At 34.0% G+C, this 25,756-nt stretch overlaps 1 protein-coding gene and 1 pseudogene across 4 annotated transcripts in view; one reads left to right on the top strand and one right to left on the bottom strand.

Moving 5' to 3' along the window:
• The window catches only part of TTLL7 (tubulin tyrosine ligase like 7), a 119,102-nt gene that overhangs the window by 67,180 nt on the left and 26,166 nt on the right, over window positions 1-25,756 (top strand). For 3 of the 4 annotated variants that reach the window (XM_039838685.1, XM_039838686.1, XM_039838683.1), the window contains 8 exons: window positions 686-833; window positions 919-992; window positions 2,071-2,206; window positions 7,453-7,539; window positions 11,795-11,993; window positions 15,435-15,640; window positions 16,642-16,776; window positions 18,593-18,673. In XM_039838685.1, the coding sequence (XP_039694619.1) occupies window positions 686-833; window positions 919-992; window positions 2,071-2,206; window positions 7,453-7,539; window positions 11,795-11,993; window positions 15,435-15,640; window positions 16,642-16,776; window positions 18,593-18,673 (1,066 nt within the window). The remainder of the gene's footprint in view (window positions 1-685; window positions 834-918; window positions 993-2,070; window positions 2,207-7,452; window positions 7,540-11,794; window positions 11,994-15,434; window positions 15,641-16,641; window positions 16,777-18,592; window positions 18,674-25,756) is intronic. The other variant, XM_039838684.1, reaches the window with a different exon arrangement.
• LOC120583549 (uncharacterized) lies at window positions 19,165-19,283 on the bottom strand (annotated as a pseudogene).

Here is a 25,756-nt window from a genome sequence, read left to right as displayed (position 1 = left end):
AACAGGAGCAAAACTGTTTCAACTGAAACTCTGTACTCATTGAACACTGATTCTCTACTGATTGCACCAGCTGCTTGGGAGGGACAAGAGAAGAAAGAGGTTCAGGGGAAACCTGTCTCACAACAGGATTTTTCCTATAAAAATCAGACAGCTGTAACTAAATTTTCATGATTGGGCAAAAATGAGGACTATGCAGATATTTTCAAATAAATAATGATCGTTAGGCTAGAATTTCAGTGAGAACTGAAAATATACTAAAGTGTGGTCAGTGTAAGTGAGAATGCTTAAATAAAATGGAATTGGTTGAAGGAGGAGAAAGGAACCAACATTTATTAAGGAGCTATTAATGTTACCACAAGTTAATTTTATTTAAGAACTCTAGGAGGGAACCATTATTGTTATTTAATAGATGGGGAAACAGACTCAGCAGGTAATAGATCTAAGATTGTACAGCTAGTAAGTTGCTATACTGTTTCCGTTTTATTTTGTTACCTTTAGAACTTCTATTTACTATATGGGGACTCTTATTTGATGGATGATTAGATGAATGTAATGTATGTGACTATGTATTAACAAACATTGATTCCTATCCTGACAGGGCCTCTCTTTCTGCTAATTCTCCTCACATGGATAAGATCAGAGCTTATTTGAATTCTAGAGTATGGTCTTGTATTTTATATTTTAGGACCAGTGATAAAAGGAGGAACTTGGCCAAACAAAAAGCTGAGGCTCAAAGGAGGCTTTACGGTCAAAATTCAATAAAAAGGCTCTTACCAGGTTCCTCAGACTGGGAACAGCAGAGACATCAGTTGGAGAGGCGGAAAGAAGAGTTGGTATGAAAATTTTAACAACATATCCACAATTTGAATTGCAGAATTCATTTGTCGGATTTTATTTGTGAAATTTCTTCATTTCTAGAAAGAGAGACTCGCTCAGGTACGAAAGCAGATCTCTAAAGAAGAACATGAAAATCGCCATATGGGGAACTATAGGTAACTATGCTTCCTTTTTTATAGACTGTAGAAGTGAAGTGTCAAAACAATTAATCTTCATTTTTTTAACCTTTTTGGCTTGTTTTAAGCACTGTTTAGTTCATTCTGAGAAAGTGCTTTTCATTTGATTTTCTTTCCAGAATGAAAATATCGTCAGCAAGTGGGAGAGTTCCTGTTAGCCAGTCTCGAGGGTGGTTCTGTGGGGTCATTTAAACCTGATATTATCCTGTGAACTTATTTGGTCATAATGTGGAATTTTTAAAAAGTCAGGTTTCAGGTCTCCGAATATTCTTTCTGTCAGTTCGAAGTAGTTTGCTGTACTTTGTTTTAAACTCAAATATATCAGGAACCAGGCAAATAATGAAAATGTAGGAAGGAGCCAGGTATGAGACAATAGAAAGAGTGTGGACTGTGCTGACCGGAAGCCCCTCCTCAGTGTCAGCTTTGACAGAGTAAAAGGGGACTCCCTAAGCTCCTTGTGTTCTTAAAAGACTGCCTTTCCCCCAAGACTTCACATTGACTCGGCACAATCAGGAGGATTTGGGGCCATAGAGCTTCTTTCACTCATGGTGAGACTTTCTCTCCTGGCCTTAACACCATCGGCAGTAGTGATGAGAACACACTTCCTTTCACCCCACCTCCAGCCAACTCTCTCTATCAGAGAGGTGAATTCCATCACCCTAAGAGAGATCATCAGGATTAATCTCTACATTCTTCTATACTTCAGTAACCACGCTAAATCCAAAGCTTCCAAATTATCCCTCATCACCTAAACTCTCCCATAAAGTTCTGTATTTCTCCAGTATGCTCAACTGCAAGTATTTTCCAACCACCTCCCTCAAACCAAACCCTCATATCGTGTCTGGAACTGCATCATTTAATGATAGTTTTCTAGATAAATTTTAATTTGTGTGCATGACAGATGAAAATTTATGAATTTCTCATTATTCATTTTATTTCTAGCACCTTGTAAAGTGGCTGGCATAGTAGATGGTCAGGGATTATCTGTGTAGTTGCCTTAATTCTTACACTGTAATAGCTTCTTTTAAACAAGTCGGTTTATCTGATTTTGTTGTAGACGAATTTATCCTCCTGAAGATAAAACGCTACTTGAAAAGTATGAAAATTTACTGGCTGCTGCCTTTCAGACCTTCCTTTCAGGAAGAGCAGCTTCATTCCAGCGAGAGCTGAACAATCCTTTGAAAAAGATGAAGGTAAAGGAATAAGTGTTTATAAAGGGAGAAAGCAATTAAGCCAAACAATATCTTTAAAAACAACCTACCTTAGTCCCACTTATAAAAACATTTTACTTTTAAGATGCACTTCCCTTCCAGTTTAACAATTGGTAGCATTTCATGATGAACCAAGTAATTTCAAAAACAACATGTCTAACAGACAAATTATGCAGGAGAGATTGTTGATATTATCTTGTAATATCAACCTAATGTAAGAGATGTGTATACGTAACAATTAAAAAATCCATTGAATTTACCAAGTGGTTTGTGATATTCTCATTATTTGTATTGTAACTAACATTATGTAGTATTTTTTTCATGATACTGCATAGACCTGACATACGAGAAGTAGTGAAAACACACATACACGTAAACCTTCCCCTCTTCCAACACACACAGTAATCTTTTCACCTTACTAAAAGGTCTATCAGTTATCTATTGCAAAATAGTAACCACTTTATTTATTTGCTCATTATTTTACACTCTTGGCTGGGCTCACTTCAGTGGTTCTTCTACTTGTCTTGCTTGGAATGAATCGGATATGATTTATCTGAAAGGTCAACTGGGACTGTAAATCTGGGATGGCTTTACTCACATGTTCGGTGCCTCAGATGGGATAGCTGGAATATCTGGGGAGTTGGCTGGGTGTCTCTTTCTCTCTACATGGTCTCTCAGAAGTGTAGTCAGATCTCTTAATATGGTAGCTTGGTGTTCTGAAAGGGAGAATTTCAAGAGGACAAGCTCAGTGTGCAAGTGCTAATCAAGCCTTGGCTTGCATCATGCTTACTAATGTCTCACTGGGCAAATAACTTTATGTGGACTTGTAAAAATTGTTTGTACCTTATATTACTTGACATCTCTCTACAGTGATATATCCCGAGTATCTTGGCTCTCCTGTTATATTGAGTGATTTAAAAATCATGATAAATATTATCTTTTCACTCAGAGTCTGCAGCATAAGGGTATAAAGCTACTTTTAAGCAGGTTAGACCTGAGAGACAGAAGCAGGAGGAACATCGTTTACCTTAATGCTCTTTTCCTCCAAATATCCCTCCTTCAACATATGCAAAGGTTTTACCATTATAATTATGTTCTGTAAACCTTTTATTTTTCTTGACTCCAGTAGTGAGAGACCTTTGTTCATTTTTTTCTTCAGATGTTCATGTTATTTCTCTCTCCTGTGAATAAAGGATCTGTTCCATCTTTCCATTACTCTGCTCTCCCACCTCTACATTTTCTGCTAAAAAACTTAGGGATTTTGGAGCCAGACCTAAATCCAAATTTCCTCAACACTAAAACGGTGGTATTAGATCTATACTTGTCAGATTGGTTGTGAAAATAAAATCAAGATTAATTAAAATAGTCTATTAAAGTACTTGACACATAATAAATAGGCTTCAAACCTAATTCCCTTCTCTCTACCATTCAAAATTTAATTTAAATGTCAGCACTTCGCCTGCATTGTTCCATCGGCCTGCAAGACTGTTCTTATACAAATATCACAGTCTTCTCTTCTGCTGCCTTGTAGTTAAGTATTGAAGTCAGATAGTGTAAGCCCTTCAATTTGTTGTTGTTTTTTTTCCAAACTCTTTTGTATTTTCTAGGTCTTTTTACATTTCCATGTAAATTTTAGAATCAGCTTGAGAATTAAAATAAACAGGTTGCTGAGATTTTAATTGGGGCTGTGGGGAATCTGTAAAACAATTTCCGGAGAATTAACAATACTGAGTCTTCTGATCCATTAATATGGTATATCTCTCCATTTACTTGAGTCTAATTACTCAGTTATGTTTGCAGTTTTTGGCATGTAGTTCTAGCACAGCTTTTACTAACTTTATTCTTATTTGATATTTTTGCTACTATTGCCAATAAATACTTTAAAATTTTTTTCATTTTTTTTGGTTTGTTGCCGGGATGTAAATATCTGATTATTTTTGTATATTGCCTTTGTATCTAGCAATTTTTATATACTGTATTTTTATTAATTGTCATTTCAAATTATTTTCTGATGTTTATTTTGGTTATTTAGAAGTTTGTTGCTTAATTTCCATGCATTAAAATTTGTGATTTTCTTTTGTTAGGGATTTCTACTTTAGTCTATTACTGTTAGAAAACAAATACTGATTTTAATTTAGTAAAATGAATTGAGATTTGCTTTATATCTCAGTGTAGTACTTATTTTACCGAATGTTCCAAGTCTCCTTGGAAATAATATATATACTACAGGTGTTGGTTATAGAGCTTTATTCATGTCATTTAAGTAAATTTGACTATTAGTGTTGTTCAAATATTCTGTATCCTTTTTGATTTTTTCGGCCTACTTGATGTAGCAATTACTGAGAGAGATTTGTTAAAACTCCCATCTGTGATTGTGGATTTAGTTCTATCAATTTTTGTTTCATATACTTTGAAGTTATGAAGGTGTCTTCCTAATGAATTCACCTTCTCTATTTCATCATTATGAAATGTGTATCTTTCTCTTGGATAATATTCTTTGTCTTAATATTTACTTTGTAGGATTAATATAGCCATCCTAGTTTCTTTCTTATGATTACTGTTGGAATGACATTTTTTCTATCCATTTATTTTCAACTTGTCTGTATTCTTATAATATCTCTGGTAAATAACATATAATTGGGTCATATTTGTTTTAAAATCCAGTCTGACTATGTGTCTTTTTTCTTTTACACAATTACTATAACTGGGTTTACATCTGCCTCTTGCTCTTTTTTTTCCTAACCCATCTGTTTATTATTCCTTTTTTGCTTCTTTTCTTTATTCTTTTGGACAATAGACACATCAGAGTCTACCTACGGAGTGGGAAAATATTTTTGCAAATATTTTTGCATATATAGAATAAAGGGTTAGTGGCCAAATATATAAAGAATTCATACAACTCAGTAACAACAACAGAACAGAGCAACCATGTGATTAAAAAATGTACAGAGGAATTTAATAGACATTTTTCCAAAGAAGTCTTTCAAATGACCAACAGGTATATGAAAAGATGCTCCACATCACTAATCATTAGGGAAATGCAAATTAAAACTACAATGGCATATCACTTTACATTCATTAGAATGGCTATTATCAAGAAGATGAGATAACAAGTATTGGCAAGGATGTGGAAAAAGGGAACCCTTGTACACATGATGGGAATGTAAATTGGTTTAGCCATTGTGGGAAACAACAACCTAAGTGCCTGTCAGTGGATGAATGGATATAGATGATATGGTATATACATACAGTGGAGTATTATTCTGTAATGAGAAGAAAGGAAATCCTGCCATTTGCAACAACATAGATGGACCTTGAGGGCATTGTGCTAAGTGAGATAAGTCAAGCAGAGAAAGAAAAACACTATATGATATCATTTATGTGTGGAATTAAAAAAAAAACTTGTAAAAAACAGTAAAATTATGATGGCCACATGCTGGTTGGTGGGGTATAAGAAAGGGACAGATGTTATTTAAGGCTACAAACTTGAAACTAGTAGTAAGTAAATCCTAGAGATCTAATGCACTGTATAGTGAATATAGACAATGATGTTGCATTATAATCAATAAACTTGCTAAGAGACTAGGTCTTCATTATTCCCACCACAAAAAAAGAAATGATAATTATAGGACTCGATAGAGGAGATAATTATCACTGCAATGGCAATCATATTACAATATATAATGCATCAAATCAATATGTTATACCCCTTCAATTAACACAATGTTATATGTCAAATATATTTCAATTAAAAATAAAATTAAAATAAGAAAGGTTGAACTGAGTCCAGGCTGGGTTGTAGTAGTTTTTAGCTTATCTCTGGTTTCAGATATGATGAGAGTGAAATCTGTTAAGTGTTTGTCACAGGCCTCATTCTCTATTGGTATCTAAGAACTGTTAAGACTACAGAGAAGTATTTCTGGCTTTCCAGCCATGCCTTCATCTTCCTAGACCATTTCTTACTCACTCTTTGGGGCTCCTCTAGATGTCACACTAGCCCACATGACCATGGAAAGCTTGACTGGATTCTCTTAATTCCAGCAGAATCTCTCTGCCTATTCTAGACCTGATCTTTGCCCATCAGTGTCTAGACTTGACCCCAGGGTAGAAAGTGGGCCACTCATCTCTGCTATCCTAGCAAGAAAATTTTTCTCTTTGGTATTTAGTTCCTTTATATTGTTTTTTTTTTTTTTAATTCACAGCTTTCTGATGTAAAAATATAATTATTCAGTTTATCTGTCTTTTTCTAGCTGTTATGATGAAAGTATTGTCTATTATGACTTTCTCCTAATCAGAAGCAGAACTACATGAATTTCTTTTTAACTATCTCGTGCCTCGGAATTTATCGTAGGCTTATTATTTAATCACTTTATAACAAGAGTTTTTTGGTATTTTAATAATGAAACTTTCTTAGATTGGTATAAAGAGTAACTTATTTTACAAATTTCAATTGCACAGTGAGATTTTTAGTTTCTTCAGAAACCTTTTTAAAGAGACACTGAAATATAAATCATATAAGTAAAGATGTGTTTTTATAGGTTGAATAAATAGCTCAATTAAAAAGTTGATTATTCTTTTAGTATAGCTGTTAAACATTCCTATTGATCCAGTTTGCTCAACATTCACTTGGATGTTACTTTCTATAACTTTTCTCTTTGGCTTTAAAATGACCCTTAAAGAAGATAAAAGAAGGTATTAACCCTATAGAATGAAAACTTTTCATAAAGTTCAAAAGATACTCTTGTGTAGTAAAATTTTGAGTTTCATTAAATTGTGCCCATTAATCAAATACTAACATTAACTATTTAGCTAATCCTCATTTTTCTATCTTAAGTCAAAATATTGTTTTGCACTAACCAATATAGAAATGATTCATGAAATTGTGGTCTAGAAAATTAGAATGACTTTTAGAAATTTTAAAGTATCTAACAGGCTAATTTATTGAATTATTATACTGTAAGATTTTAATAGTGTACTAGAACATAAGGGTAAATTTGTTTATGATAATACATAATAGATTTTAGCTATGTGTTATTTATATTGTCAGATTTTAGTGAAAGTTACTTCAAGAGAGTTTGCCATGACCCTTTATTACTTACTTGATCTGAGCAACCTTCATTAAATAGTTTCAGAACTCTCTGTTGTACACTATTTTATGGAGATTGATGAACTCAGAAAAATTCTGGAGTCCATTAGTGATCACAGTTTTAATTACATATCTCTTTAAGGAGGAAGATATTTTGGATCTTCTGGAACAATGTGAAATTGATGATGAAAAGTTGATGGGCAAATCTGCCAAGCCTCGAGGACCAAAGGTGCAGTACCTCTACCTTTCTTAGTTCAAAGTAGTTGCTACTAAGTATAGTTTGTTTTCGCTTTATATTTTTCACTATAACAATGACTGATGCCACCTCAGGGGCATCCACTGCCCTCTCTTTACATCACTTTATATCTCTAGTACCCAGTACCTTTCAAGGAACTATAGGGATTATGTATCCAGTACATATAGACTTGGGAAGATGATATTATCTCACACACTTAGAAGTTCTGTTTTGTTTCGTTAGTTTCCCTCATTTGTTGGATTCTTTTTCTAATCCCCCAATGAGTCCGGGCCAAGAGGGACCCAGAACCAGTACCTCTATTCTGTACCCGGAATTACATTTTCCTCATATCTCTAGACATATAATTATCAGAGAAGTGTAGCATTGTAGATAAGGCAAATCATTACTCTAAAAATCCTTATAAGGAGCCCCATCTTTCTCTGACTCAGCAACATTGAAATTGTGAATTTTTAAGATAAATAACAAGCTGCCATGGAGACAAAAATCGGCAGATGTTTGCTTTACCTTCATCTGCTTTGTGGCGGTGACATCCGTATATTCTTTTGACATAAGTAAAAATTCTTGCTGGTAGAGTAGGGAGGAGTCGAATTTGTAAAATCTTGGAAACATTTTTCATTCTGCTCTTTTTACTTTAGGTTTCAGCAATACTAAGCTATCTCTATGTCTTTACACACATCATCCTTTTTCAGTGCCTCTGGAATTCCTGCCTATTTTTAAGAAATCATTTATTTGGTGCTTGATTAATTAGAAACCCTCTCCTGATCCAGCTGAAATGCTGTTACCTTTGTGAAATATTCCTCATTCCCTCAGTTAAGTTTAGATCTTCCTCCTCCTCCTCCTCCTCCTGCTTTACCACAAATAACACTTTTATAGAGCAGTTGTGACAAATAATTGCTTGCATGTTTGTCTTAGTATGAGCTTATATGTTACTTGAGGGTAGGAAATATATTTTCACCTTTACATCTCTAGTACCTAGCACAGCATATGGCACTTAGTAGGTTCTCAAAAACCATTAGATAAATTTGTTGAATATGTCTGCAAGGACCTCATCGGCTAGTGGAAAAGCCGATAGGTGAACCGAAAACCAGATTATACGATGGCAAATACTGTAATAAAGGGAGTGGAAATGCTGTAGCAGTATAGAGAAGAAGGGTATTGGTAGACTATAGATGGCTTCATAAATGCATTTTGAACTGGGTCTTGAAAAATGAGTAGTGCTATAAACATTTAAGTTGAGTGGGAAGACGTTCAGGGAGAGGGGACATTAAAGACAAAGACATGGAACAGTGATACTGCTTAGGGTGTTAGAGAAACATGAAGAATTTGGTATGACACAAGTGGAAGATTCTCAGAGAGTAAAACGGTGCATGATGAACCTGACAAAAGAAATGTAATTGGTTGAGACCGGAGACCTTGGATGTCAGGCACTGTTCTTTTGAACTATATGCTCCATATTGAAGAATTGTGGAAGATGTCATTGGTATGCCTTCAAAACAAATATATTTTAGAGCATCTGTACAAGTGAATACCTTTGTGAATCATTGCTTCATTTTTGATAATTCTGGGAAGTTTCTGAGATTTATATATTAATTATTGCAGTTTGGAAAACCAGATGCGAGACAGTTTGGGGGCATAGTGTACATGATAGAATGGCAAATGTGAAAACTCTGAAAAGGCCTTTTACTGTGTTATATTTTCCTTTGCTTCATCAAATAAGAGTTATTCAAATAAAAAATGTAACCTCCTGGAGGCCACAATCTACACTGTGTATTTTTTTCAAACCCCCTTATTTTAGGCAAGTAGTAGGATCTAGCAATGCATTTGTTGAAATAAAATGAATCAATTAGTTCCTGTAGTTATTAATGCCAGCAATATTTCAAAGTGGTCGAAAGTCAAGTCATCTGTCTGAAGAAAAAGCATTTTTATAACTTTTAACTTTATGTACATTGAGAGTCTGGAGTGAGCCAAACTTCAAAGCGGACTTTCTTTTTCAGAGAGATGATATCAGTACCAAACACTGATTTTCAGTGTCTTTACTGGTAGAAAAATAACTGAAGATAATCGAGGTTAAATGAAACTTATACTAGGAGAAATAATAACTTTTCACTTATTAGAATCTAAGAAATATTAACCATAAAAATAATAAAACACCACAAAAAGTATTAGCGTTATTCTTTTTCTTCAGCTGAGTGACAGGTACATGGTTATTTGTTTTATTATTATTTATACTGTTAATATTTTATTTATGACCCAGTTAATAATAAAATTGGACATAAAAGTAAGTAGTATGGTTTGTGTCATAACTCAATGCCAGTTTAAAGTTCCATTTTGTAGTGAAGGCATTCTGTAACTACAGAGTTTAGAGTTTATGCTGCTGTGACTTTTATTAATTATTGCTTGAACAGTATTGGTCGTAAAATCCCAAATGAATGTGTGATGCAAAGGTTCAGCTATCTATTTCCTCTTGTGACTCTTTATAGAGTCAAATAACTCATTATGTAGTCAAGCTCCGTAAGAACAATTAAAGCTTTTTGCCTACATGAAGGAAGGCTGATTGTGCCACTGTTTCTTTTGGGTATGCTAGACTTCTGAAGAAACATCCTTCCTCTAGAATTAGTATTTCCGGAGACTGTCAAAATGTTTGATGATTGTGTTACTGGCAAATGTTATGCATATCCCTTGGAATATTGTTAGTGCTCAGTAAATATTAGACTATCAAAAAGAGAACATACTTTTAAACACAAGTTTGTACCTTAGTGTATTAAACTGCTTTCCTGCTTTGGTTATTTTTCTTCCTTGGCAAAGGCAGTAACTTTAAGATCACACTTTGGCTTACTTTGTATTCCAGGCACTTCATGAAATGCTATTCCTCTCTTTACCTTTCATCCTACACTGTTACATGAGAGGATATACCTTATTCCAGTGAAATCCCGTGGTAACTGAGGATTTCATTATGGTGTATGCCAACATCAAAACATTTTCGTTTGATTTAACAGAGAACAAGAAACTTGTATACAACTGCGGGAACTTTTCCCAGCAGGAACAAGAGGCATATGGTGTGTGTAATAAATAATCTCTTAAAATGACTAAGTTACAAAACTGTCTTGTTTGTGGTTGTGCACATTCTTTCTGAAGTCAAGCTGTCCCACGTTCCTTATCTTTTATTCCTTCAGCTGGCATCATTGGGAACATTAATTGGGAGGTTGGAGACACGTGATTCTAATGGAGATATTCGAATATAATTGCACTGCATTTTGAATCTACAGAGTTACCCTTCTGCATGGCACTAATCCTCTTTAAAATTTCATGCTATGCTGATTTTTATTATATATTTTTATTACATCACTTTTTAAAATGTAGAATGGGCAATGAAAAGCAATGTCCCATTATGGCTAGACTCTATGTGTCATAGTTAGCAGTCTTCTGAGAAAAGATATATGAGTTTTTCATAACCAATTTGGAATGTAGATAATTAATGAAAATTTTTTGTTTGTAAATATGCTCACAGCAAATTATACAGATGAGGAATACCTTCTTTTTTGCACATTATTTGAGTAAATAAGATCATAGGCTTTTGTTTTAAGATGTGGCCTTTCTGTACTTATAGTGGTTTATCTAACTTAGAGTGATTTATCTTACTTTACTTATCGTGATTTATCTGGCTATTGCTTTCTTATTTGTTTCGCCTACTTTTTCCCTCCCTTCCCCACCTTCTCTCCTCTTCTCATCTCTTTTCTCTCTCTCACAAGCATGCATGTGCGCACACACACACACACAAACATGCACATTTATTGAATGACTCTGAACACTAATGATACAACAAAGGTACATCTCTGAGTCTTGATGAGTAATGAGTAATTGCTCTGCATAAAATGAAGAAAAGCCGATTAGGTTTCCGATTTTTATATTTTTATCTCAAATAATTTTTCTTTATTTTTATTTTTATTTTTTATAGTACTCTGGTCCTTTATTTGAATTGTATAGAAATAGCATTTTCCTTGTTTTGACTGAGCTATATAATTGAAGAAAGACTAGTTTGCAAGAGCAGTACAATTAGTGAATTGCATTGTAGGCTAATAGCAGCACTGTAGCAATAGAACTGTGGGGGATTTTCAGGTGTCAGTGAAAAGCAGCAAGCATAAGCGGGAAATTGAAAATAGTAACTAATCATGTTAATTAGCTTTTTTATTTGAATTATGACAAAATAACACATTTTTCTCAATTTTAGCCTCTGTGTTCCATGCCCGAGAGTACCGAGATAATGAGAAGACAGAAGTACTGCAGTAGTGACAGCAGTTATGATAGTAGCAGCAGCTCTTCAGAATCAGATGAAAATGAAAAAGAAGAGTACCAAAATAAGAAAAGAGAAAAGCAAGTTACTTATAATCTTAAACAGTCCAACCACTACAAATTAATTCAACAATCCAGTAAGTTAATTTCTTCTAATTTAATTATATGAAGAATTATGGAACTGAAATGATGAAACTCAATAAAAGGACCTTGGGCCAAATGAACCTTTGTCATGTGTAAGGAGACCTGGATTCTATCTTACTTCCTTCCCTGACCATTCTGCAATCCTATTCAGAGTCTGCACGTAGAAAAGAAAAGGGTCGAATTAAAGATCTCTAGAGTCCATTCTTCTGTATTTCATAGTTTTTGTTAAGTCCTAGATTTTTGCGTGGATTTATAAAATGTGCCTCATGGCCGATCTGCTGATTCTTTTTTAAGAATTCTTTTTCAAGCCAACATATTCTCTCCATTTCCTGCTTTCCCTACCTCTCTGTAACCCATTTTGTTGTGTATTCTCACCTGCATTTTAAAATGTGTGTATCTCTCTAGGTATTTGACTTGAATGTATCTCTGAGCCACACAATTGTGAAATAGTTTTGTTCCCTCCCATTTTCATCACGGGTAAGCACTTAAGTCAGGGCTTTTGGTGTGCCGCAGCTATGCAGGAGAGTGAATAACCCAGCTTCTCCGTCTCCTTCCCTTTCTGCTTCCTTTTTTCTCTTTTCTTCCTTTATTTCTTTTCACATTTTTTTCTCTTCCATTCTGCTGTCTTTTATTTCTTCGTTGATCCCTAATGTCCACCACCGTGTCCGTGATTCTTCTTTCATCCCCAAATGTCCAGTGTGGTATCACCGTTTGCCCAGGCTCAGCTGGATACCCCTTTCTGATGCGGCTTCCAATGCAGGGAGTATTCTTAAGTTCTGTCTCTCATATCTTTGTTTGCCTTGCCCTTCATTATCCTGGGACTCCCCCAAAGGTACTGGTTCAGTTATGCGATAAACATAATTGTGAGCCTTTGTTGATCTTCAGCAATGGTTTAATATGTTAGCTTCCCAGATAATGTGTATATTTTAAACCTGGCCTTCCACAAGTATGGCAAAATGCATGAGAAATATAGAACTAATAGACGAAGATTTTACTAGTCTTTCATTTACTTCTAAATTATTGCGTAAAGGTGCCTGCTGATGTTCCTGTCTTGGAGCATTTATGTGTTTGGAGGGGAAGTAATGTAGTATGTTCCCTATCATTAGTTTACTTATTCACTCGTATAAGCTATATTTATTGAGCACCTGCTCCAGAGTTTACAAGCTATTTTATCAGTTACTTCCTTTTTTCTTAAAGACATCTTAAGTACTTCCAGTGTGTCTCTTTGTAAATGTGACTTTTCCTCTTTTGGAAGCTGACCTTGTTCTGCCCAGATGTCATCAGTTTTTAAACCCCTACTGGCTAATGTGTGCGTCCCTAATAGCATGAACTAATGGTGGATAAGAGGGTTGAGAAAAAATTGCTCAGGTTTCTATAGCTCTGAGATTGTTCTTTGTTAGACCAATAAGTTAATAAATTGAGCTTGGACAAATAGTGTACTAAAAATGTTTTTAAGTGTTAATTCTCATTTTAAAGCTAGTCTGATTCAGTTACATATCTTTTTCCTTATTACTTTATTTTATTTTTATAGTCATTAGAAATTGAAACAAGGGTTTCACTTTGTTTTATATTTTCTCTTTAATCTTACACTAAGGAATATCATATCCACAAACCCACCTTGAGTTTTCTGTCTAAAGTGATGCTGATGACCAAGGACAAAACCAAGATTATGTGTAACACTTTCTGTTGTAGATAGTTAATTTAGGAAATTCAAACTTGTTACAATTGCAAGGAATAATTTTGGTTTGATATAAGGTAGTCATATACAAAACTATATCAGATATTTTTTCATATAATTTGTGTATGCAAGTTACAACCATTTTTTGTTAATCTACATAAGTATCATTGGCAAGTCTAGTTACCTAGTTATTCTGTCTGAATTTCCAGTGCATTCAGGGAAAAAATGAGAACCTTTGGTTATTCAAGAGAAAGGATATTTTTTCCTTTTGCATGCATGACCAGATATTACATGTCCAAACCATGACCTTCAGCCCTAAAAGAGAGCAGGACCCGGGGGAAGACTGTATGTAGTACATGCTTTTGGGTACTTGGTAGAAGATTGACCAGTGGTATGTTCCCTACATGGTCCTTCTCTAGAAGTACAGTCATTTCAAAAAGGGTGTGATTTTTAGGTTCAGAAGGAAGATACTAGTTGGAACAAATGGATTTTTTTAAACCATTTTTCATAGCTTGAATGAGTATACTTTTTTGGTACTCTGAACCTAATGAGGAGTACTAGGCTTACTATCTATTCAAAATAAATCCCTAAATATAAGGTTTATGTCCATTACCTTTATAAAGGTTTAAATTTTTTTCAACAGCTAATGAAGAGAAATATTTGGGTATTCAACCAGCCTTCATGTGAGTTTTATTAAATTATTTAATTAATGAAGATTGATATAGTCCCCAAGCAAGGAGAAAATATAGCACAGAGGGTATATAAATTATATAAGCCAAAAAAAGACATAAATGTTGATAATTGAATGATAGTCTATTTCCCTTTGTCAGGAATCAAAATTTACCTGGAATAGTTGATTCTCTCTTCTAAATGTTCTCAATATACACTGGGGAAGATATTCTATGGTTTTTTCTACCTGTTCTGATAAGAACCCTTTAGATCTAGTCATTATTTCTTCACTTAAACCTTTTTCTATGGGAATTTAAATCTAGATTTTTAAATTCTTCTCTCCTGTGAATAAGATGACTATCTGTCTAGTACCACTCTTGTAATAACCAGTTATGTATTTAAGCTCCATTAGGACAATCTTTATGTTCTCTTGTTTTATTTTTTTCTCATGGGCCCAAAATTCTATAACCCATTCATTCATCCTGGCGATTCTCTAGACTCCTTTTCATCCCTCCCTATGAGTAAAATATTCTATACACAGATTCTAATAAATGACCAGTCTAGTCCAAAGACAGTGGATAGTATCATGGTGTTAAGAAGAGAGAGGACACTGACATTAGATAGGTCAGGATTTAAACCTGAGTTTGGCCATTTTTTGTCGTGCGACCTTCAGAAAATTCTTTCTGTGAGTCTCCAGGTGATGGAGGTTCCTACTTCAGAAGGTTCCAATGAGGATTAAGATGAAAATATAGCACCTCACAGGATGCTTGTGCGCTATAGAAAGTGCTCTATAAATGTTAGTTTTCCTTTCTTCTGGTCCTTTTATGGCATGCTTCGAGAACAGAACATTAAAGTACTGTTTAAGTTTATTTTCATGATAGCCATTCTTTGTACATGATAGGGGTTCTGCACCAAGTTCACTGTTTAAGTTGAAGAATTAACTCCAAACTTATGTTTTCATGATGATACCTATGCTTTGACATTTATTGCCATGCCATTAGTCTAATTATTAGTTTATAAAGACCATATGCAGTGGGAAAATTTTACTAACTGCTACTATATTATCCCTCTTCTTCATCATTGGTAGGCTCCATAAGGCGTTCATTCAGTTGCCCTCGGTCTATCTCTTCTCAATCATCTTCCAGTGCGGACATCCGCCCCTTTTCTGCTCAACAGATGATATCAGCATCCCGGGCAACTTCAGGGTCTCGGTCACATTCCTTAAACCGTGCTTCCACCTACATGAGGCATCTGCCTCATAGTAATGATGCCAGCTCTACTAGCTCTCAGATGGTAAGTCATCTACTTTGCTCATTTGAGATTACAGGAAGCACTGCACTCAGGATTTAGGTGGCAAAGGAATCAGCTGGGAAGACAGATTGAACCTCAGATCTTTTCTATCATTCAACTCATGGTCTCCTGGAATTTTTTGTATTATTCAATCTATCTTAACCTATAACTTGGTCTGGACTCTTAAAATGTGGACTTCAGTATATCACAGAATTCGAGGATGGACACTGAGAATAGCATTTTATTTTCCATTTGTTTATGGAGTTTGATAATTTTATTGAAAATCGTTTGAGTAAATATATGATTTTGCAGTGTATTGTGCAATATATTTGTAAATTTGGGGAAATATGTTGTATGAGAAATTCTCCTTGATGGGACTATTAACTAATAGGTTAAAAAATAAATCACTGATAAATTATCCTTAGAGCACTGACGTACAACATTAATTATGATTTTTGTATATTAAATTAACATATAGTATTTCCTTTTTAGCATGAATCCTAGAGATTCAGTATTGAGGAAGTCAGTGAATTTATTTTGTAACCAGACTTACTTGTAGATGCTCAAATAGATAGCTCCCAAAAGACCAGGGATTTATTTAATTTGTTTATTTAATGTGGATAATGTTTCCAAATCGAAGAGTCTGGAAAATATAATCGAATAAATTTCACTTGGTAACAATGGTTTCTTTTTTTTCCTAATCAAGAATTGCCTAAGGTATATGTAACAAATTAAACTTCTGACTAGGAAGTCTTTTTTTTTTAAACACTCATATTTTTATTTTAGTACTGTGTGGAAGTTTGAAAGACATTTTTGGGAAATTATAACAATTTAATCTTAAGAATTTAATTCTAAGAATCAACGTAAAAAAATTAATTTCTTCCTTTTTCAATGTTTTTTTTCAATTAAAAGTGCATCATTTTTACCTAGAAATATCTTTCAGATTATAGTGGCACAATGAAATAAGACCCCCCTCCAAATATCTGTATTCTTTCAAATTTAAGAGTGAGTCTTTGCAGCAACTGAGAACAAAAGAACAAGAAGATGATCTTACAAGTCAGACCTTATTTGTTCTCAAGGATATGAAGATCCGATTTCCAGGAAAATCAGATGCAGAATCGTTACTTCTGGTGGAAGATGTGAGTATTTGATGTATAGAAATTTCCAAGGAGCTTATACCTTTTTATTCTTTCGTTATCTCATGATGTACATTATTCTCAGCACCATAATAAACTTAACTGATGTTCTTTTCAACCTCTGCAAGCTTTAGAAAATATGGCAGTTATATTAATTATTATGATTCATGAGCAGTGAGATCACATTTATAATCAGCAATGCAAAATATATTTTTCAGTGTATAGTTCTGTTTTAATGATGCAACTGCTTCATCCAGAGAAAATAATTCATATTAAATAGTTATTATCCTTCAGAGATTAAAGAAATATCAAATCAAACCTGCTTTTATAATGATTTAGAAGGATCCAATATGGAATGAACTGTATTGAAAAAAATGGGACCATGGGCATAAAATATCAAGACTTTTTGGATGTGACACCCTGAGTGGTTTTGGTCACATTTTGAAATGCTTATGTTGTGTGTGTTTTCTTGCTACACACACATTTGCACCACCCAGTGGAACATTCTAAGATGGCAGAGTCCTAAAATTCACATTAAAGTCAATGACTTCTTCTAATTTAGAAAAAAGGTCCAAGTGATTTAAATATTTTTGGAGAAAGAACATTTCTTCACTCAAAGTTCTATTTCTTCATTCAAACGTCCTTTTCAGGTTGTCATTACTAGATAATTCCTTAGTAACAGAACTTTGATTTCTGGTTTCCTTATGTATTTTTTTTTTTTTTTTTTCCAGAGGAGAAGGCACCATCTAGTGGCCATTTGTAGGATAAAAGCCACAGCTGTGCACTTGGCTTTTAACATTACTTTTGTCTAAAGCCCCTGTCTAGAAACAAACACCAAACAAATAATAACAAAATGACTTTCTTAGTTTAAAAAAAAATCAATAATGGCAATTTCTATTTTGTAATCATAGTTATAACTAAAGCCTTCATCTGTTATGCATTGTGTTGTCATATATTCTTTTAAAAGTGAAAATGGCTTCTTTTGCAAATGAGCTGCTTGCTATTTGTTACATCAAGCGAAAAGGGATAAAAATGACTATTCGTTGTAAAGCATTATGTTAGATCTCATTTTATTTACATATGTTATCTTATTCAATCAAATCCTTTTCTAAGTATAGCCAATGACTTTATATCAGACATTTTACTTATATTTCTTAGGAATATTTGTGGTAACGTTTTTGAATCAGGTAGGAAAAAAGAGGTAATCAAAGAATAGAAGTAATATTTGTGGTTAATGTGATTGTTCTATAAAGAACATATATATATGCTTATGTAATTAATGAAATATAATTAATAATTATATCAGACATTAGATTGTTTACTGTATGTTTACTATATGCAGCAAATATTTTAATCTGTTTGCTACAGTATGTATTGCTAGAACATACATTCATAAATTTTACAGATTTGCACAAAAAACAAAGCGATAATAGAAGTCTAATCATATATAGGCTGTTTTCTAATGTATTATTTAACATTCTGTTATTGTGGGTGATATGGTAAATATAGCCTTTAGAATTAAAATGGAAATCTACATTTAGGGTTTTCTTCCAAATCTTATATGCTTGAAGACATTTGACTTTCATTCATTAGATTGTGTACTTTTTACAGCAAGAAGAGAAAGCTTTGGATTCTGATGGCTTTTTTATGTTAGAAATCTTTGCACATGCTTTTTATGAAAGTAGACATTCTTTATTGCAAGTAATATTATAGTACTTTCATTTCACAAATTCATTAATAAAATTGGTTTTAACCTGTTTACTTTTTGTTACTTTTGAGGAAAATTCTAGGTTAAATTTCTCAATGTTTCTCACAACAGATCATTGATAACTGGAAGTATCATAAAACAAAAGTTGCTTCATATTGGCTCATAAAATTGGACTCTGTAAAACAACGAAAAGTGAGTAATACCCCCAAAACAAGTTTGCCCTTTTGGATTATGTATTAAGCTAGGATCATCAAGCCACATTTATAGTCAAACTATATACATGTTCATTTGTTTACTCATCTCTTCAACAATATTTATTGCAATCTACTATGTTTCAGGCATTGTTCTATGTTCCAAGGATAAAAAAGTGAAAGCCATGGTCTTGTAGAGCTTACAAAAATGAATGGAGCAGGTTTAAGAGTGATAGAGAGGAAAAAAACACAGCTAGTACAGGCATTTTTTCTTTTTTCTTTCTTTCTCCTTTCTTTCTTTCTTTCTTTCTTTCTTTCTTTCTTCTTTCTTTCTTTCTTTCTTTCTTTCTTTCTTTTCTTTCTTTTTCTCTCTCTCTCTCTCTCTCTCTCTCTCTCTCTCTCTCTCTCTCTCTGTCTGGCGAGGCAACACTTGGTTGACCTCACAGATTGCAAGGACCTTGTCAGTTTGCAATCCCTTATTTTTTATTTTTATGCCTACAGCACCAGGTCTTCCTAGGTGGTCTCCCATCCAAGTACTAACCAAGCCCAGCCCTGCTTAGCTTCCGAAATCAGATGAGATCGGGCTTGTTCAGGGTGGCATGGGCATAGACCAGGCATTTTTTCAAGGAATTTAGCTATAGAGGGGAAAGCAAAATGTGGTGGTAGCTAAAGAGCGATGTCCATTAAGGACAGATTTTTCTTTAAAGATGAAGAGATTTACAGGTGTTTGTGTGCAGATGAGAATGCTTTAGAAGAGAGGAAAGAGAGGTGATAGAAAGTTTTTGAGTAAGTAAACTGGGAAAGTTTGTCTTAACCAGGAGCATTTATTTGCATAGGTGCGACTGCAGAGGCCATGTCAGTGTGGAGGGAAGATGTGAAGGTTTTCTTCTGATGGGGAGGGCCTTTCAGAAGTTTGGGGAGACAGTAAAAGGTGTGGAATAGCTGTGTTGGAGAGTATGTAGGAGAGGTTGGTGGCCAGCAGCCAGAGGAACCCTTCAAATGCACAGCGATATTATTTTGGGGGAGAAAAACTATTTTAGCAGCCTTAGTGAAGTTGTTGTATTCCTTCATTAACGCAAGCTATTATTTCCCCTTTCTAGGATTTATTGCTAATAAGCTGAAAGTTGACACTGATCAAATGATGATATTTAAATTATATACTTTCATCTGAGTAAACTGAACTCACTATTGCTTATTAATATATTCAATAAATAATTACTTAGTGTTCTGCCATGTACTAAATATTGTGCTGCTGTTGAGGAGGGTATAGCAAAGCTGGTAACAGACATAGATTGAAAAACATACTGTAAGCCCTGAATATGTTTACCAAATCACTGACTATGGCGTTGATGATTAAAATAAGGAGTTTTTATTAGAATTAGAACCTTAAGTTTCCTCAAGTTCATGTACTTTTTGTAATCTACAAGATAGAATAGTGTAGGTAAGTTGCTATTTAAAACAAAATAGTCCAGAAACAGACTAAAGTATTTATAAAATATTAATACATGATAAATATGACTTTTCAAATGAGTGGAGAAAAGATAATTTCCCCTAAATGATACAGAAACAACTACCTATTTGTAAGAAAATTAAGTTGGAGCTTTATCTCTTACCATATAAAAAAATTAATTTCAGATAGACTATAATTTTATATCTAAAAAGAAAATATTAAAAGTTTAAAAGAAAACATAGAAAGATATGTTTATAATCTTAGAATGGGAAACAACTTATTAAGAAGGACTTAAAACCTTAAAGAAAAAAAGTCTTAAAGAAAAAATGATTGACATATTTGATTACATAAAAACTTAACAGGTGTCAAAAGACATCTTAAACCAAGTTAAAAGACAGAAGCAGTGAGGAGGATGGAGTTGGGATGAGGAAGACAGATCTTTGCAGTGCATAAGACACAAACACTAGTAAACCAACATCTCCTACAAATCAATCAACAAAAGACAAACTGTCCTATAAATATTAATAAATGGCAAGTGTATAAAAAGACTATGTATGAAAAAGACAATTTATGGACTTTCAAATAATCAATTAACATATAAATAGATCTTTGGCCACACTAATGATGAAGAAGAAGCAAGTAAAAACCATCGTATTGACAGAAATTAATAAGAAGGTAATATCTAGTGATGGAAATAATGTGGATAAAAGGGCCTTTACTATATATACTATTAGAGGGAAATACATTGGTTCAACTCTAGAAACGTAATTTGCAGTATCTAAAATTACAAGTGTTCATAACCTTAAGACTCAGCAAAACCACTTTGGAATTCTATCCTACAGAATAATATAGGAATGTATAAAAGGTTTATGTACATGAGCATTCATTGTACTCTCATTTGTGAAAGAATATTTAAAGCAGCCCAAAATATATCAATAGATTTATGATTAAATACATTATAATATATCTATAATATTTGGTTGCCTTAATTTGAGCAGTATTCTGGAATCATACCTCTTAACCTGAGATATAGCACAAGATTATGAATCATGACATGTGAAACAAACATACATTAGTAAAATAAGCCAAGTTGACTAATTATGAGCGAAGGATACAAGCAATAAGCCACCACCAAGTGCATGGTTGCTGAGTCTGTGTGTTCATCAGCTCTCAAGTGTCCCTTCTCACATACCTGGAAGTATTCTGGGTTCAAAGTGACAAGTGCCAATACGTGTGATTTCCATTGGCAAAGAAGGAGCCTTCCAGTTTTAGGTGGCCTTCATTTATATTCTCCATTAGTCACCCATATAATCTTTCCATCTTCTAGCCAGATGAAATAAAAATACCAAGTTTATTTACTATCAGTGTTGTCCGATAGAACTTTTTTCAGTGATAGAAATGTTGTGTATCTGTGATGTTCAATATAGTGGTCACTAGCCACCTGTGGCCATTGAGTGAGCACTTGAAATGTGCCTATTTCAACTCAGGAACTGAACTTTTAATTTTAATTAATTTAAATTTAAATAGCCAGGTGTGTCTAGTGGCTACTAGATTTGACAGTGTAAATGTAGACAGACTGGGGTAGCTTTGTAAATATGTTCTTATATAAAACTTTCTCAGTTATCTTCCTGCTGAGAAATTTCATCAAAGGATTTGCAAGGATGTCTATTAAGGTCAGCTTTACCTTGAACATCTCAAATAAAGGGGTGATCTTAACTAGAGCAAGTTTATCTTGCAAAGTTGCCCACTGCCATAGAGGCCCTGAAAGGTGGCTGAGGGATGCTAGGTTTAGGCTCTGATAAGGGAGCCCAATATTTACACAAGTGCAACTTATTTGTAGCAATTTTTCTTGCTATGGTCATGATCACTGTGTTTTCTTTTCTTTCCTCAACCAGTTTGTTCCTTAAGAGGAAAAAGAAGCAGAGGGCAGCTTTCAGCAGCATTCGTGCTGTGATGACATCCTTCCCCTTACTGGAAGGGTAATTTAAGAGCTCAGATCCATAAGTAATTATTCGAATAATAAGGAAGAAATTTTTGTAAAACGTTTTATTTTTGTAAAATTAACCTCACTACATTTATGGTTTCTTTCATCCTTATTCACAAAAAGAAGCGTAACAAATATACACATCATGAATGCAAATCATAAAGCCAGCCAACAATGGAAGTATTGAGCTTTAACATAAATGATGATCTTTGTAAATTGTGATTAAAAAAAATGTTTTGTTCATGTGATCAATAGCATTAGAATAAAAAATGTTTTGTTCATGTGTTCAATAGCATTAGACTAAACTGAAGTACTTCAAATTCACCCCATATAGGAAAAGTATAAAGATATAGTATGGAATAATAATTGGGACAAACTTATATAGTTGATTTTATTCGAGTATATCGTATTTATAAATATATAATATAGTACACATATATATTTACAATATATTTACTATATACATGTACTATATAATAATATATAAATAATTTTCTTGACCTTATTTCAGATGAAATCAGAGGTAAAGTGGGATCAGAGAATGACTGACTGAAATTTTTTTTTTTTTGGCAACAAGAGAGCTAATAATGCGTTGAAAAGTACATTGAAGAAAATTTTTAACCTTTATATGTCAACATAGGGGCAATATTAGATAGTAGAAAGAGGTACCGGACTTGCCATCATTTGTACTGGGGTTTGATACTGCCTGTTCTTTACTTGGGGCCGGTAGCTTCTCAGAACTTCTCTGAGATTTGTAACATGAAATATTGGAAGGATCTTGTGAGGAATTGAGATATTGTGTGAGATGGTGCTCTAGCCTTAGAAGGTGTAAAATTCAGGCCGATAGATGTATTTTTTCTACTATGAATCCTAATTACAGGCTGTTTCTCTGAGGTATTTTATTTTACTAAGAATTCTCATACGTAGAATTATTTTATGTAGAATATGTAGAAATGAAGTAAAAAAATTGTCTTTTGGGTTGTAATATATTGACCATTTATTTAACTGTCCATTTGTAACCTGTACTATTGCTTTATAAAACTGGAAACTGCATCCAAGAAAACAAAAAGAAACCTAGAAATGTGGGTCAGCCGTGGAATGTAGAATTAGATAAAAGTTACCCATTTAGAAGGCCAAGGATCTAATTTTCTGTAGATGTGGATAAATCAGATCTATCCTTTTGGCTGTGATAAGTTGATAATCATTGGAAGGCTATGTCAGCTCAGCAGACAGAAGACAGAATTAGCAGCGAGAGATTTATAAGAGAGAACACTCAAGGAAGATAAAGAGAGTTTGAGCAGGCAGGAAGAGCCTTTAGACTGCAATATAAGTCTGACACCTGTGAATGGAAGGCAGGAGGATTGAGGAGGAAGAATCTTAGACTTCAGTGACGTTCTGAGAAAGCTTGTCAGGTTGATGGGGCACCCAGAACAAAGATTGCCTGTTAGGGGGATCGAACTGGGCAGAAATTGTCCTTCTCTGGTCCCAACCGTGCTTGATCTTTGGCTGGGAGCAGTCTGGGACAGCATAAGCTTGGCTTTAGTGTTGCAGTGGATCATAAATGAGGAAGCTGTCAGCTAAACTGCACTCTTGGAAGCAGATTGATTCCGATGGCATGTCTCCATGGCTGCCAGAAAGGCTGTGTGGGATGTGACTTAATTTGACAAACATTTATTGGTTCCCAATTTTGTACAAAAACTATGGGTAGGCACTTTTGAAGATTTGGAGAGTTGTTTCTTCATTTATTTATTTGCTATTCAAACATGCATTGAAGACTATTAATTGAGGGACTACCACATCCGGAACACTAATCTAGGTGTGGAATGCACAGACTCATTTAAATCTCTTAATTCCCTTTAGAGACTATTGTTGCAATATGTATCTCACTTTTCCTGTTCCAGGATCCAAGCATTTGCTGTTGCTCATTAGAATGTTGTAAAACTCTTAAGATTAGAATGCTATACACACAAACTCTTCCACATGCCTCATTTCAAATTTTCCTTAAAGGGTATAAAATTTAAAGGTCAAAGATATAGAAATTAAATACTGAAAAGAGTCCTCACCAGGTGAAAATGGAAATAGCTAATCTTACTTAATGTCATGTTGTGGTAACTCCACACTTACCTAATTTAGCCTTCTGCCAAGAATGCAGTTGCTTTATACAGTTTGTAAGGAATATATATGAAGTATGAAAATATTGCAGTGTTAGTGGTTTGTGAAGAATGCCAAATTTGCTGAAAAGTTTTTTTTCTGATGTGATACCTAGGCAACACTAAGATTGGAGGATAACAAGACATAAGATTGTACTATATTTGCATTTATTTTATGGTTCTAAGAGATCCTTGTTTATTAAATATTTTTCTAAATGGCCATTTCTTTTTAACCTACTGTGGTTGCCTCAGCATGAATTACGATATTATTTTCCATCTCTTTTTCATTTGGGCGGACATAGATGCTGTACAGAGCTTTTAGTTTTGCATCAGCAAAGATGCCTTTACCCTATAGCCGTGGTTGTTCCATGCATCATTAGTACAACATGTAGTAATTTTAATGTTATTTCTAAACCTCCCTCACCTCATGCCATTATTTTAATTTAGGATCAAATGTTCAGCCATATGGAGCAGTTCATCATTCAACATCTGTATGTTCTTGTAAAATACAAATTTGTCTGTGTGCTGTATTTCATATAGAAAAGACAGATCATTTCATTTTATTAATGTTTCCATTGACTGAATCTGCCATTTATTTTTTTTCCCTTGGACAGCTTAATGTTGAATTGGGATGCTTTTAAAAGTCATAATGTCAGGAAATGGATACTTATATTCTGTAAGCTTGTCTCACTCGAATCCACAGGTAAACACAAAAGACACCTTGCTGACCATTTGTTTTTGTGTTTCACAAATTATTTATCTTCCACCTATTTTATTCTAACTCCAAAGCACCCAGAAATTCAAAATAGCATTACTAAAGTACGATTTACCTCACTCTAGTCTGATTTCTCACCTACCTGTTCTCTGCCTTCCTGAAATTATTCAGCGGGTGTTTTCTAAAGGCGCAGTCATTGTCTCTCCATTTATATAGCCTTCTAAACAAACTAGTCCCTACTGCGAGGCCCTGATTGAAGGGCTGCTTGAGCAGCCTTGTTTATGCACATCAACTCCATCTATCTTCCCAAGTATTACTTGACTAGGGGTGAATTTGAATCTAAGAAGAGACAATGATTCTCTTCTAGGATTTTTCTGTTGGCACTTAGACAGATCAAATTAATTATGAGGTGTTGGATAGTGGTTAAGAGCATAGGTTTGGCTACATAGCAGTCCATACATTAGCTGTGAAATCTTGGATAAGTTACTTATCCGTTCTACACCTGAGTTTTCTCATCTATAAAATGATATTCAAAATGTTTTCAAAACCAAAACATGTTTATTAACCTTTAGGCAGCAATATCTAACCTACCCAAACTCATTTGGTGACAATGACTTGACAGGAAGTTATGTTATTTTTGTCTTTCTTTTGGTTTGAATATTCACGTTTTTTTTTTTCCTGCAGAAACAATAATGTATAGGATTGTGAAGTCTAGCCTCAGGATATTTGGAGAGTGATTATGGACCAATTGTATCTGCCTAATGTTTTTGTTCTGAGGATTAAAT

Source organism: Pteropus medius, unplaced genomic scaffold (assembly GCF_902729225.1).
Source record: "Pteropus medius unplaced genomic scaffold, Ma_sr-lr_union100, whole genome shotgun sequence".
In the NCBI taxonomy this organism is placed as follows: Eukaryota; Metazoa; Chordata; class Mammalia; order Chiroptera; family Pteropodidae; genus Pteropus; species Pteropus medius.
Note: the sequence above shows the minus strand (reverse complement) of the source record. Positions and strands in the feature narration are given on the sequence as shown.